The 14,699-nt window shown below is 43.3% G+C and overlaps 2 protein-coding genes across 2 annotated transcripts in view; one reads left to right on the top strand and one right to left on the bottom strand.

Annotated features, from left to right (window-relative positions):
* Positions 1 to 14,699, bottom strand: part of T265_03628 (hypothetical protein) — a gene marked incomplete at both ends in the record, with an annotated part of 36,099 nt that overhangs the window by 12,573 nt on the left and 8,827 nt on the right. Inside the window, one exon of the mRNA XM_009168163.1 lies at positions 9,512 to 9,647. Within this exon, the coding sequence (XP_009166427.1) occupies positions 9,512 to 9,647 (136 nt within the window). The remainder of the gene's footprint in view (positions 1 to 9,511; positions 9,648 to 14,699) is intronic.
* On the top strand, positions 9,803 to 10,180 carry T265_03629 (hypothetical protein; the record flags this gene model as incomplete). Its single annotated transcript, XM_009168164.1, has 1 exon — positions 9,803 to 10,180. The coding sequence occupies one exon, from the start codon at positions 9,803 to 9,805 to the stop codon at positions 10,178 to 10,180; it is 378 nt and encodes a 125-aa protein (XP_009166428.1).

Raw genomic sequence — 14,699 nt, 5'->3', positions numbered from 1 at the left:
ACCGGATGATGAAGTATGCTTCTTTCAAGTCAAGCGAAAAGCCCGAAAACCTTGACAAAAAAGTCGGTCACAACATGAGAAAGTCTAGGGAAGGCTGTTTCAGAGCATATTCTTGCTTTGAAAGAATTAGGAATTCATTGTTGTCTACCTTGTCTTGTGAACTATTTACGTTGTTTTCAGGACGGATGAAGACCTGTCAGTATTGCTGGGAAATCCCGTTTCAACCAAGTAGCTTTGTGCGGCCGAGTGGAATATGAAGAGATGCCCAACAAGATCTGTGATATTACTCTTGGGACGTTTCAACAGAACCAATTCATATTTTTTAGTGAATGGAGTGCTTTGCTCTTTTTTCAGCATGTGAATTCGTGTGTTTCGTTGATTTGAATACAATAATGTAATGAAACCTCAAACAGTTTGGTGGGTGCGTACTAGGACCGATCGCAAATGATGTGAGGTGGAATCGCTGAGAATGCTAACACTGAATTGTAAGCGCTAATTTTAGAGTTTCACCACTTTTCCATTCGAAAGTCACTTTCGTGAACTACGTTTGAAAAACAAACAGATGTGTGGTGTGAAAATGGGGTAGAGTATCGACGTCAAGCGAACAAAACATCGTACTTACCGACCAATCAACAGCCAGGAGAAGCCGATTGGTTGCGTCGAATTCGTTCGACCAGCTGCTTTGTGTTGCTGTGTCAACAACGTTCGATGTCACACAACACGTGAATTTCACTTGAGAATAACAAAATTATCTTTTGAGTTTAATTTATACGAATATTACTTGCGTATTTATATCAGTGAATTGATAGCCTAATTTTCGTCTCATTACTATAGGTATATAAAGTTCTACGACTTCATCTGCAAACAATTTTACAGAAATCATCGTAAAGGGTCTGCGAAGATTCGTAGATGCAAAGTCTTTATGCGCCAATGATGCATTCGTAGGTCATTCGTAGGTACTTGAGGGGCATTACAATGGTTCGGTACACTTCAATTGAGTCACACAACAGAACTAAGCAAAGCAAATTGACATACAAAGGTTGTATAAGGTGTATGTTTTGGTGTGAATCTCAGGTGGTGATGAGCCGTTACGCGTAAATGTCAGAAGCATGACAAAACCATTTATCTGACGTCTCATGTGCAGCTCGATTAACCTATATGTTGGCCGAGGAATTATGAAGAAAATGAACTCATCAAGACCATTTGAATTGTGCTTTGGCTAATCCACCCGGGAATGAATTCGGAGGTAGGGTGTCCGAGAGAAACAGAACGGTGTTGCCAGGTATAAATTCAAACCGAATGACAACTATATCCCAGAAAAAAGTCACTGCATTAAAAAGACTGCCCGAGATGAGTACAGCGGACTACCACTCGCATACTTTATGGGTCCCAGCTGTTTAACTGTACAGTCGAACACTTCATTTGGTAGTGCAGTTACCGGATTGAAATAGTGCCTCTTTGCACAAGTCATTTCAATAACTACACCTCCTTCTTACCCCATTAACGTGAGTGCACCTTATATGCAATCTGTTGATGCACATTTTCTTACGAACGGGTAAGAGGAATTTACAGTAAAAGATTTGGGGTTTGAATTTCTCTCTGAAGCTCCAGTGAACAGGGGATCATACACTCGGGCGTGTGCATGGATGACATTTGTTTGTCCCGCATCATTCCCACTCAAAGAATAAGCTGTCTCAAGTTGAATCCAGTCCACCCTCACACTAACGCACACTCATCAGCAGGATTGCAACATACACTAATTGGACGTCTTGTGGTGCAAAGAATCGATAGTACCAAAAGCGAAGTTTTTAACATCTTTGTCTTAACAAAATTCGAATGACTGTTTAACAAGCGAAAGCCTATCCGTAAGGACCCCATTCCCATCAGATAGGTGATATTGTATTTTTAATCTGGAAACAGAACCCGCCAAAAAATTGAGCCCCGCCATCCAAAAAAAGATTAGAAAAAAGAGGATATGAAATTCGTACTTTTAGTTTTTATTGAAATTGGGACATATCATTAATAATTTGCATGAAAATGTCCGTTTTACGGCATCTTTGTCTCCAGCCAAACTCACACAAGTAGCTGCCTACTAAAGATCGGTGTGTGCCGCATTGGCGTTTATTCTGCATCTTGCAGACGTGCAGAAGAGATTCCATGGTTTGTGTGTATTAACCATCGTTTTTTAATCCCTTGGTATGATGCCCACATATCGGAGATGATAATTGAGCCGGGAGCGATGCAGGCCTGGATTGTGTCCATCAAAGTAGCCGCAGTTCACTCTGGCACTGCATACATTAACACCTCTTTAGTTTCCTGGCATATCCTTCCGAAAATCCACTGCTGGAGAAGGACTCGCCCTGTGGAGTTATTACAGCGGGATATTAGCGCTCTATCGATCTCGACGTGTACACCTGGGCCGCCGATAACTGCAGGAGTCTGCGAAAACCGCCAGGCGCAAACTTTGCGAAGAAAGTTCTTACAGTCAACAGCTATCGTGTGGCTAGTAGATAATTCCTTTGAGCACTTTTTGCATCAGTGGCGGAGCTTATCTGGAAAAGATCGCGCCATCTACTATGTTAAATATATAGCCGGCTGTTTTGCTTGGCCGTGCGGCAGCTAAGCCTGGGTCATTTAGACTGAAGGCTTTACCCGGCCGACAGCTAATCTGTGTCACCAATTTACTGGCTGGCCCAAAACACAGCTGAGGTGAGCATCACCTCGATTGGTTGAACTCAGCCGACCTGGTTAAACTTAGTTGCTAGGGCATTCACAGTATGAGTCAGAACGCCAATGTGTTTGAACATAGGCGGCTGAGGTTGAAGTGCTCGGCTTGCACATTTGTAACAGGGGCGCCGGAGATGTCTTACTTTTTGACCAGCGTGTGTACGCAAAATTTGCGTTGTTAGGACATCAAAAAACTTCGCATTTGAACTGGAGCTGAGCGTAGAAACATAGACTCATGAATTTACAACGGTGTAGCTAGTAGGACTGGCGAACGAGTTCATCGTGCATGTAGAGCGGTTTTCGTCCGGACTGGATACCATATTCACGCTTCCCTATCTGTATGAATGGAGTGACCTTGGAGTGACCTTGACACAATGTATCTCCATGTCTCACCATGTATCTCGCGACAGTCCAGTGGATAAATGTTGGGTGTGCTGTATCGAGTGTTATTCACTCAGGATAGTTAGCAAAGTAAATTCATTCCCGCTTCCCATGAACCTCTTCCTGTTGAATTTTAAGTGCACTAACATGGATAGAAATCCGTAAAAATGATAGTTTAGATAGTCACTTATCCTACAAATGCCATAGATTCGGAACTCATTATGACAGAGTGCTATTCGTCAGATAAAAGCACAGAACACTGGTTTCAAACAAACCAAACGGGATGAGAGAAAAATAACCCTTCATGACTAGGTGGTCAGGACATTCCAATTCGGACCCAAACTGTCCTGCTTAGTCGGCTCACGTTCAGATTTTGGTGACGCTTCAATTGCGTCGACACTTCCTTCAATAGGTCGCCACTCAGTTCCACACAAGTGTAGTATTGCACCTCAATTCCTCGTATAATTATTTGACAGCATATTGTTTCCCGTGATCCCCTTTTACCAAATATCATTCATTCAGGTAAACACTCATCATCATCAACACTCATCAACTTCCTCTTTCTCCTGTTACAAGTTCGTCACAAGTATTTCGTTGCTATTGATCCATCTGCAGAAGCTCCGATATTGGAGATTTTGAGTACGTTCCGCGAGATCGAAAGTAGTCCAGCAGGGCCAAACGTGTGCTGACAGCTATAAGCATGAGTTTCTTATACCGCCACATGCTATAAATGCACATATGGGCGCCTAACACCCTCCTCCATCCGAATCAATTAAGCTGCAAACCACTTTTTTGCTTTAAAGCGGTATTCATGCGTGACCTAGTCATGCATGAGCCTGCCTCTCCCACTTAACGCCAGCTGAACTGAAGAACCCTGTGTTTGTCAGATAAAAGATGTAACGAGAGGACTAGTGTCAGATAACTTTGAAGAGACTCCTGAGTGAAGCATTTGGCGAGACCAGATGTGCGTTACATTTTAAACGGTTGTTCAATTAGGACAGCTTGAAGAACAGTACGACAATTCGACAACTGCTACTCTGCGCCGTATTACAAGAGGCGCGAAGACAAATATTATTTAAATAATGAAAAATTACCTCCACGACGAGTAGAGACGTACGGAACAGTACACTTTCCCGCACCACGCGTAATCTCTCTCGACAGTGCAGATCTACTGTATCGTCAGTAGGTAACATATGGAGAAGTCCCAATCAGTGGAACTGCTTTGGTACTCCTGTAGCGTCTTTTGAAGTTTTATCTGATGGAATAGAAATGAGATAGCAAGAACCGAATGGGAAACAAACTACTACGCATTGCCCATCACATCTAGTAACACACCTCAACCTTACATCCACAATAACTCCAATAGGGTACCGAAACATCCTGCATGTCTCATACAAGGAGACTTGTTGCACGATATACATGGCTCCATTTGGTCGGCTGTAGTTCATCGAGGATCTCTCGGCAGAAAAGAGGTCAAATTCCACATCACAGAACCCGAACCGCACTTACAGTGGGCACTGAATTCGAACAGGATCACTCACACCTGTTGACTGCTTAAACTAAATGCTGTTTCTCATTGAGATCTTTGACAAAGAAGACTCAATTATTCTTAAAAATGGAAACGGAACATATTTTCCGAATTGTCATTTCGTTAAATTCCCGTATAATACTCAATTACAGGTAGTGCCAGTGGTAGAGAGTCAGGGTTTGTATTCCAATAAAGGGCTTCCATCTCGTGGAAACACTTCCTTGCATGGCAGAACTGTCCTACACTAGGAGCATCTTTTCAATAAAGGAGTTAGTAGGATCTACTGCATCGCATTCATTCCACATAGGATAATAAGACCTCATATTCAGTCGGTTATTTTAAACTGCTTATATGAATGGGTAATTAATCATCTATCTCAACTGATATCAACTGAGGCGATTAAAATAGCTATACAAGATTCTAAAAATGCCTTGTTGCACCGTGCTTTTTACACATTGTAGGCGATTGTGGGATGTACAGAATTCAGTCACATCACTTTTGTTTGCACTTTTGTTTGCCGCACACAGCCATTTGCAAACTTATTTGGTTTCAACGGGAGAATCAACTGAATCCCAGCTGAATCTCACGTTTTTATGGCATTCTTGAAATAAGCGTACTGTACAAAGGCTGCCTCATGTCCTAGTCTGTATAATATCCGAGATATCGCAGTACGCTACTCATACTGTTGCCGAAAACTGTTTGACAGCCCACAACAGGTTTCGTCCTTCATGGGGCTCATCCGAGTGGATTAGTGTGTTCTATCGTGAAAATATCCTGTGGTATCTCGAGTATCGTGCTAGCTGAAAAATGAAGTGACCTTTGCGCAATGCATTTAGTACTTTGTCGAGCACAAACCATAGCACTACCTGCACTGACAAATTCAGGTTATCCTCGTGATGATTTGAACTAGTTGCTCCTTGAGAGGTAGCCCATGAAGTCTCTTACTCGGCCTACTTTTTCATGTATACCATCTCATTGAATTGCGTTATGTACTGCTGTAATAACCTTTGCAGTTGTATAACTTGGCGAAAAGTGTTCGTCAGCCCATCTTTGTTCCCATTCAATAGTTACCAAATGTTCACCTCATCCTGTGTTCCAACTTTAATCTGAAACCTGCGGTAGAACTGTGGTATGGGTGTATACCTTTGCATCTAGGTCAAATCGTCGGTCTGACTAATTCTTATCCACTCAATAAGGGCTCACCTACATGAGGTGAGTGTCAGCGGTAACCTTAGGAACAGCTTTCGAGGTGACAGTCAATGCGTCAATGGCACAGGACATCTCACTTGTAGCTTTTCCTACTGGGGAATGAACCAGCCATTTGGGCACCCATAAATAAGATGCAGGGGGACAAAGAGTATCTACTATCCTGATAAGCTGTACTTATGTTTATTCGTAATGCACTACCCATAAGGTTGCTGAAATTCCACCTGGAAACATCACAAACGAGGGATTCAACTGGGTTCCAGGTGAGTGTGTCGCGAAACCAAATTAGTCTGCAAATGAGTGTATTTCGCCATTTTGTATTTATGTTGTTTAAAACACAAATTTGTTAGAAGAATCGAAGTTTTGTGAATTCACAGTGGTTCCGATTTAACCCCACTGTACACTTCACCATGCTGTCAGCAGGAAGTTCATCCGTCCGCGCAATCTGCGCATGTCAGTAATGTGTGTGTATCTCCAACTATCACAATGAAAACCGTGTATCGCGATTTAACTTTGAAGTTAGTGGATGATGTGGGTGGAGGTATTACCATATTTTCAACGAAGACCCTAATGCTAGACTGAATTTTCTGAATACCTATTTCTTATTTACACTATACTGTGAGTCAACATTCTCTTGAGTGTCGTAGTTTCGATAGTCTGTGGGCAACCGGATGTATTAATGACTATATTGGCCGGTAACCATTCGACCGATTTATGCTCGGTACTTGTCCATCGATGAGTGACATTTTTATCATCAGGTTCAGGTCCATTTCGACACGGGCCATTCGCCCTGTCGGTTTCCTTCTTCAGGATGGACGGCACAGCCGATTTGATCCAGTTGGATGGCAAAGCCTCGACAAGAGACGGCTTGTGTCCCCACAATCAGCGTATTTACAGTGATAATGGCTGTGCCTGGCGATACGGAAAACAACATGAGGATTTGAGTACGGCTTGCCACAGGCAGTATTTTCATACTTATATGCTCGAAAACATACAATTAGAATAAACGGTACTTTATGGTTTTAAACGCATGCACTGAACCTGACTGTTCATTGTAGATGCATGAAAGTAAGATTAATGCAGCTATCTACAATCAATTGCAATCGCAACTTGTTTACGAATTCAACTCGATGACGTCTTGCAGTAAGTATCTAGTTGGCTAGATAATTCGAAAGTACCGAAATAGCACAGGCATAGCAGAATTGATTGGCTTACAAATTTGCTATAATGGTTAGGGATAGTCAGGCCTGACCGAAATTCGTTCAGATAATAGTTCATTCCTTCTGATTTTTCACACTATACTCGGCATGGTGGTGATAAGAAAATGAGAGAAACCCACAGCCAGCTTGGTTTAGGCATTTTCAAAGTAACCTCATAATTACAAATACCACTGCGACTGCAATCACAAATAGAAGTGATTACAACTGTTCTATCCTTTGCTTTGCACAGTTTGCTGTTTGGCATGTTGGTCGCGCAGGTCGCATCGTAGGTTTAGATAACAGTTGCGGTAAATGTATCCACTAAAGAAGTTACGAAAAAAGTGCGCAATCAACGGCGAAGGTTGATCGATGTACAATAGTGGTTGGATGGAATAGGCATATTCACAGCCTGGTGCTGTACGTAAAACCAGTTACCGGTTTGATGCAGAAACAACTGGCTATTTTGAAATTCTGTGATTCCTTCTGCTAAACGTATGCTTTACTATCGTCCTGGTGACAATTTCGTAGAAATGGAAGAAAACCTCGTAAGCTTTTGCCGTAAAGTTTCGTGCACGGGCCAGTTCAAACCGATCCTACCAGAAACACTTCAACACGGATGAATTTCGTCTGACGCACTGTTCAAGAACTCGAAGTCCACGATGGAATAATGTGCAGCACTTGCTACTGCCACTGCTATGCCACTAGTTCATCGATAAAACGTGTTGTCATCCGAGTTGACCGCACTCAGTTGCATTGGGCTGATAAGAGCTGTCCTTGTTCCGGTGCCAACTTAAACTTGCAGCAAGCACGTTGTAAAATAAGATATAGTCACCAGTTAGGTTGTTGGTCTGTTCGCCGAGCTCGGAAGTTGGATTGCAGTCCACCCAGCTTACCTCAACTACCTATATTCCGTGACATCTCCAGTGGGCACCACTTATCAGACAATATCGCACCCATGTTTCTTAGCACTTCTCAATGCCACAAATCAACTCTGGGTGTGTGGAAGCCCCCCCTCAAAAGTTAAACTCGGTCATTGAGCCATTCGATAGTCCCGCGCAGTCAAATGTGCTCACAAGTAGCGTAATTATCTGACTTCACAGATTAACCCCCAGTCTGTCTCGAAATGGACATCGCTGCAGGGGCGATGCGCAGAAATTAGTTTGACAGGATGTCATCACGCTGGAGTCAGCTGAGTAAATGTATTGATGCCAAGAGTATTCGAAAGCATCAGAATAAGCGGAGGAATAACATTTACACAGATTAGTGATAAAGTGAGGCAGCTTACAGGCTAAAAAATATAACAGGCAATGTTCAAGAAATATCGAGAGAACTCAAGGCCGATTGACTCAATCTAGCAGTGAAACTAGCAGGTGGTCCTACATACCTAGATTCTTCTGGTATCACTGCTTGAAGGTTCACAGACTACCAGTGTCACTTCTATTGATTTTGGTAATTAAATTTGGCTTTCAAAGTTTTGGTTGCTACATCGTAATGGTATGACCGCAATCAGCAAACCGCCATTGAGCATCACAACGAAAACTCGCATACTAGGCTGCTTTCCGGCGATCAGTTGCCGCACTTGCAGGACCCGCACACCAAGGGAACCAATCTGAAAATTCATCTTGTATGGATTAACAAAACAATAGTAGAGGTTCAATCAGACAATCACTTAATGTAACCAGCCAGATAATGCCTAAAATCGTCGAATGAACTGTAAACCGAACTCAGTGTGCATTTGAGCGTTCGACATCCGATGCACACTTTCAATCAATACCATAAATGGGCCGTCAACGTTGAACTCAGTGATCGAGTCTGTATTAGTCGAGGATAAACGACCGTAGAAAATCAACCCTCCTATTACTCTTATCATTACATTTGACTGAATACCTGAAAGTAACAAAATGCTCTATTTGCCTTTCAACTCAACAGATCAATCCATATTTGAGAAAATAGAAAATATGAAACCGTAAGAACATATTCGAAAAAGAAAGCCATAGATTTGTGCAAAAGTTTCCACATTCTTCGCGGTAGTTCAGCAACACTGTTCACATGTCTTCAGAGGGCGATTCATCAGAATCAGCGAAGAGAAACGAAGAAAAATAGAAAACACAGAAAATTGGCTATAGCTCCACCATTTCAATTGGTGTGCACATAATTTCCCTGTTGGATGGGTTTGCCTCAGGCTGAATGTACTTACATTTACAGAGAGCAATGATCAAACATGCTGAACAAATTCCACGTGAAGGAAGGTTGCTGCTGCTGACTAGCCATGAACCATGTTCTTTGATACAAGATCACGATGCGGGATCATAAACGGGATGCCCGCGATGCATACAACTTGTGGTACTTTGGTACGAGACTTCTCATTTTACCATTCGCAACATGTCCAGTGAACTAAGCACTTTGATGTCTCTGTTGGAGGAACTCGAATACCTGTAATCTTAGTCCCCACCACCTACTCGTGACTTACCTAAGCAGGCACTTGCAATAGCAGTAGCCTTGTAGTGTGGACAACGTGCATTTTCCGTAGGCCGAAGGCCACATCGCGTTCGGTCCAGAGGACGACCAGTATCCAGCTTGCCTGACCCAGACTCTATGCCACTAATCTGGAAAATCTCGTCTTGAAAACACCGATACGCTCTCTGTACGCCTGTGATATGGGCGCGTTAGCGATCGCAATCAATGCATCTGCTGAAGTGCGATTCGCTTGCCAATTTTCACGTGTCCGTACTCAAGGCCGGCCAGCATCAACAAGCCCATTATGTCAAGGCTTGCCAGAAAACAGTGGAGCCATGGCAATGAAGTCACTATCGCAGACTGGATGCAAGCCGGCTTGGGCTATTTGGTCGGCCCAGCAACCAAGCCTAGCGTGTCGATCGTACAGCCGTCGCGACACCCACAGCATGGTCGTTATGACAGTGACCGTCACAACCGAGAAATTGATGCAGTCGACACAACAGCTGGGAGCGATAACAACCGACTGGGATCTTGGCCAGGCCCAGCGCCCAGGACGAGCGTGTTGTGCGGCGATGGAGGCTGCGCATCTGAGGGCACGAACGTCGAAGTATCTGAGTTATGTTTGAGAAACTACCGTAAAGTGCCAGTCACAGGATGTACATTACTAGAAAACGCAATGTGAATTGCTGCAGGCGAACAGAATCTCAAGCAAGTAAAGGGTGCTGATTCAAATTCCAGAGGCGTTTTTGCATAAGTCCTTATGCACTCAGCTGCGAAAATGGCGAGGTTTTGAATGACGCCTCAGTTCCATTTCTAGCACACTTGTCGAAACTGTGTGGAGGCTACCGGACAAAAGATGTTTGACGAAAAATGTGAACTATCCTTAAGAGAATTGTCGTCCCTGGAGGGAGGTAGTTGTGCCAGAAGAAACTACCGATACTGGAGTGGCGCAATGCTGGTGTCGGACGGCGTCAATGAACTCGCAAGGAGCTAGTAAGGCGAGGGGAGCATGGATGTGCAGCAGTTAGTTCAGTTGTGAAAAACTTCTACCACCACCAGCTGCGCTGGTTTGGCCGTGTGTTAAACACGCCTAAAAATCGTCTACTAGGAAAAATGTCTTTGGTACCTCCTTCAAAACTGCGCAACCTAGGAGGTGGGCAACGAGTGACTTAGTAGAGTAAGATGAGGGACAGAAGAGGATTCTGGGTGTTGGAGATGCGGTCTACTTTCCAGAATGAGATCTCCATCACCCTCTTCGTGCGTGACTGGAGACATTGTAAAGTGTGGTACCTACTAGCGTTTGTATTGTCAGTCTCTTCCGGGGTTGCTTGCCTGAGCATTCTCGTTTTTTTTTACGTATTTCAAGCACTTTCAGTTGAATTGGGGGATTTTGTAGATTGACTTCATCGCTAACCACAGATATAGTTAATCACGGAAGAAGGGCTGTTACATACAGTGATGGTTATGCTCCTTTTGCAAGTCAGTTTGAGGCAAACCAAACTACAGCTCTTGTCTCTCAGGAGGGCAAAATCATGCAGTCCATGAAATTAGTCTATAAAAAGCTCTTTTGAGATGCACGATGAGTAGCGCGGGGGGTGTATTTACCTTGATAGCGCTAACCAGCGATAATATTTTCTCACTATACCAAGGTAATGGCCATATTTTCTTCAGCCAATCATTCTTGGTAGGATGTCCTAGTCCAATGCCTCACCATGTGTGGCTTTCCACAAGACAATAGAGTACAGACAAATGCTCTCTTACGGGAGAAGGACAAGATTACGCGGATAAAACAATGAGGAACTCCCTGGTATTCTTCCAACAGATGCGGGCATAAATGGGAGTATTACCACGACGGACGCTGATAGATTTCTGTGGAGTCAGCTGCACGGAAGAACCAGAAAGTGAGAATGAGCCAGCACTATAAACGATAACGGACCAAGCGACTGGTTTCATACGAAAATGCTTTCGACTGCTTTCAGACTAAGAAATACTAAATTGTATTTCCATCCAGCTGTATTTATTATCGAATTTTTAGTGAACCAGTGACAACATGTGTGTTTGATTCTCCTACCTGGAGCAATTTACGCACTTTTACTAAAGTTCGTAATTACTGTCCCCAAGTGAAGTTTCTTTGATCCCGAGGGTGCAAGCTCTTGAGAAGGGATGCAGCAAGTATATGTAGCACTATTCTGAACCGAAAAATGAATGCAAAATTCGCACTAACACCCTTAACGCCATGGACGGATCCTGTAAGACGATCGCACATCTAAACATGTGGGACTTCCTAGTCATATCTGGATAGAACATCCACATGAAGATAACGGATTTCAGTAATTCCAACAGGAAACGCTCCAGAGGGGAAAACTGTCAGTAAGCAACCTTTTTTAGACAGGAGTTTTGCATTTAGGCCTGCCAAACTCAGAAATGAAACAATTTTGAAGAAATGTCTGGTTCATAGGATTACGGAGTTGAACCTGATGATATCACAAAGTAGATGGAAACTCTAGTCTTTGTCTGGTTGGAAGGATGCAACCAGTTCAATCGTTAACACTAGGACCCCCAGGGAAAAGTAAGCCAACAGTCCCAACCAGATGAAACATAACTCATGGACGTAAAGGGATAGCTGTACAAACGAGACAGATTATTAGATGGTGTGAACAGTATAACCGCCTGTTAAACTACTGACTCAAATCCTAGCCCGAACCCAGTCAGCTGAACACGAAATGTGTTCCGAGTACACCATCTGAACTAGAGGAAAAAACACCGCGAACTTACCATTACTCAAAGCTAATATTTCTATACATGTACTGCCAAAACTAGTCTTCCGGCACCTAACACGAAAAAGTGGTAGGAATAAGACATTTCACTAGGCAACGGATCTTCGAGATAGCTCACCGGATTGCCTCGATAAATTTCATCCACCAGTGGTTGAATATAATGGAAATACGAGTAGCCGTTGGTCGATCAAACAAACAGAAGTCGGGCAAGTGAACAACTTGGAAGTTACCTCCGAAATGCACTCATGTGCACTCGATTGTTGTACAGTTTGGGTTCAAACAGAGCATTAGATTGCTAGAAACCAAGGGACTGCGCCTACCTGATGAGTCCCAAGATGGACAAAACCGGTTGTGGACTGTCGAAGAGTTTTTAACAAACTCGTGATTTATCAATAATGATTTCGTCTTTTCATTGGGGCCAATCTGCAGCCATGTCAAGTGTAGATCCAGTTATTTGAATCCGAATGGCTCATCCAATCTATCCAAACTTTCAATCTGCATTTCGCCGACGCTGATCTTTCCACCCAATGGCAGTAGAACACGGCGATCAGATGTGACAACTCGGGTTTGGCTGGTAAGGTTTTCAGGCCGTTGGGTCTACGGCTGATCAAGTTAACTTTACTACATGGGAACAATCTTGGCTACGACCATCGAGATGTAGTGCCGATGAAACTTCTATGACATTCGTGGAGGCCACACAGTGCCGATCGAAAAAAATACTGTCTGTCTTGTTCGCGGTTAAAGTAGTGTATGTGCTTGGCAAATAAGCATTTTGCACAAAAGTTAGGGTAGAGTGATTGCTTATAAGTCTATGGAGAAAAACAAATTATGGCATTTCTTAGGGACATAAGCAAGGAGAAAAAAAATACTTTTGATCAAAGGTTAGTTTCAGGAAAATCGGTTACACGATTTCCCTAATGTTAAGCAAGAGGCACTATCCAAAACAAAACAGCTTGTATCATTCCACAGGAATGTGAAACGGGAAGCTGGAGTGTTGGCATTGCATGGCTTACACGCGCTAACTTTGGGATATAACAACGATTGCGTTCACTACCACTTTGTACAGCCCAGCACCTGTCTCATTTCTTTTTGGGCTCATCAGGTAATATGTGTGTTGCGATGGACAGTCATTTGTAATATAACTTGGTGTAGTCGGTGATATCGGCTGAAATCCATCTGGATCTTTGGTTTAAAACAATATGACCGAGTTTGAGGCACTAACATACTTGTAGAGCCCGTTTACCTAGGCGTCATATCGATTATTTTGTTACATGCGTCTAATGGATCTGAACCAGTGATAAGCGCATGGTATTTGGTTTTTTTTAGAGTAATCACATTCCGTCTTTAAGGTTCCTAAAATCTCACAAGTACTCCAAGGGGATGAAAAAGAAGTTTGGAGTAACCACTTCACTGCTTACGAACATTCGGTTCTCCTTGAAAATTCGCTGAGTTGGCTGATCAGTTGCTTCACGTCACGCTTCACACCATGTAATAAAACAATGAGCATCCCAACCTCTAAGGCAATCATACTGTTAGAGCAGAGGTAAATTATTTTGCCCGTCCTAACCACATGAACCAGCTACAGGTAGTTGAGATCAAACGTACTAAACAACAAGCAAAGGTATATGTGAGAAATTAAAAAATATTTGTCCTGTCTTTCGGCAGTCCTCAAACTTGTGATTAATTATTCTGACACCTCACACAGACATCCTGCGGATGTTCGGGCTTGTAAGAACATGCGATCGCTGGATTTGTTACTTCTCAACCAAAGTGAAAAACTCAAAACTGCCAAATCATTTTGTTGCTTGGAAGATGTATCAGACCGTGGTTTGATGGATGCGAAAAGTGCACAAATCCCCAACGCTAGGATCACGGTCGCGAATTAGGGATACCTACAGAGACATCTGAGCCTCAGGGGTCGTGTATGTCTCTGGCACATAGCCTCTGCGAGCAGCTGAAATGAAATATGTTTGCCAACTAATGCCTCAGAAGTATGGCTAGGGTAGGTTAGTGCCCGAGAAATTCACAACGGGACACTTGAAAAACAAATGTTCCCTTGGGACTCCAATCGAAAAACCAGTGCAGTGTAAGAATGAATGATTTAAGAGTGTCAAACTGTCCAAGTGACTCCAAGCGACGAGGAAAGTTGAGCGTTGGAGGTATATTTTTGGTGGTACTAGGTACAGCGGAGTTAGAAGCAAAACAGAGCGCACGCATCGGTTGTAGGTCAGGTGGCTGCTGACCTGTTCACCGAGCTTGGCAGCTTGCTTGCAGACGTTTCGCCACCAGTCGTGAAGACCTCATTAGTGTACAGCTGAGTGGGTCACACATATTCAAAGTCATATACAGATCATCTTGCTAGAAGCTGTAGCCTAATAATTCGTCCCGCCAAGTGGCGTTTATACGCACATTTCGTGATGACAC

This window comes from Opisthorchis viverrini, assembly GCF_000715545.1.
Source record: "Opisthorchis viverrini unplaced genomic scaffold opera_v5_55, whole genome shotgun sequence".
Classification (NCBI taxonomy): domain Eukaryota; kingdom Metazoa; phylum Platyhelminthes; class Trematoda; order Opisthorchiida; family Opisthorchiidae; genus Opisthorchis; species Opisthorchis viverrini.
This window is presented reverse-complemented; position numbering and strand designations above follow the sequence as displayed.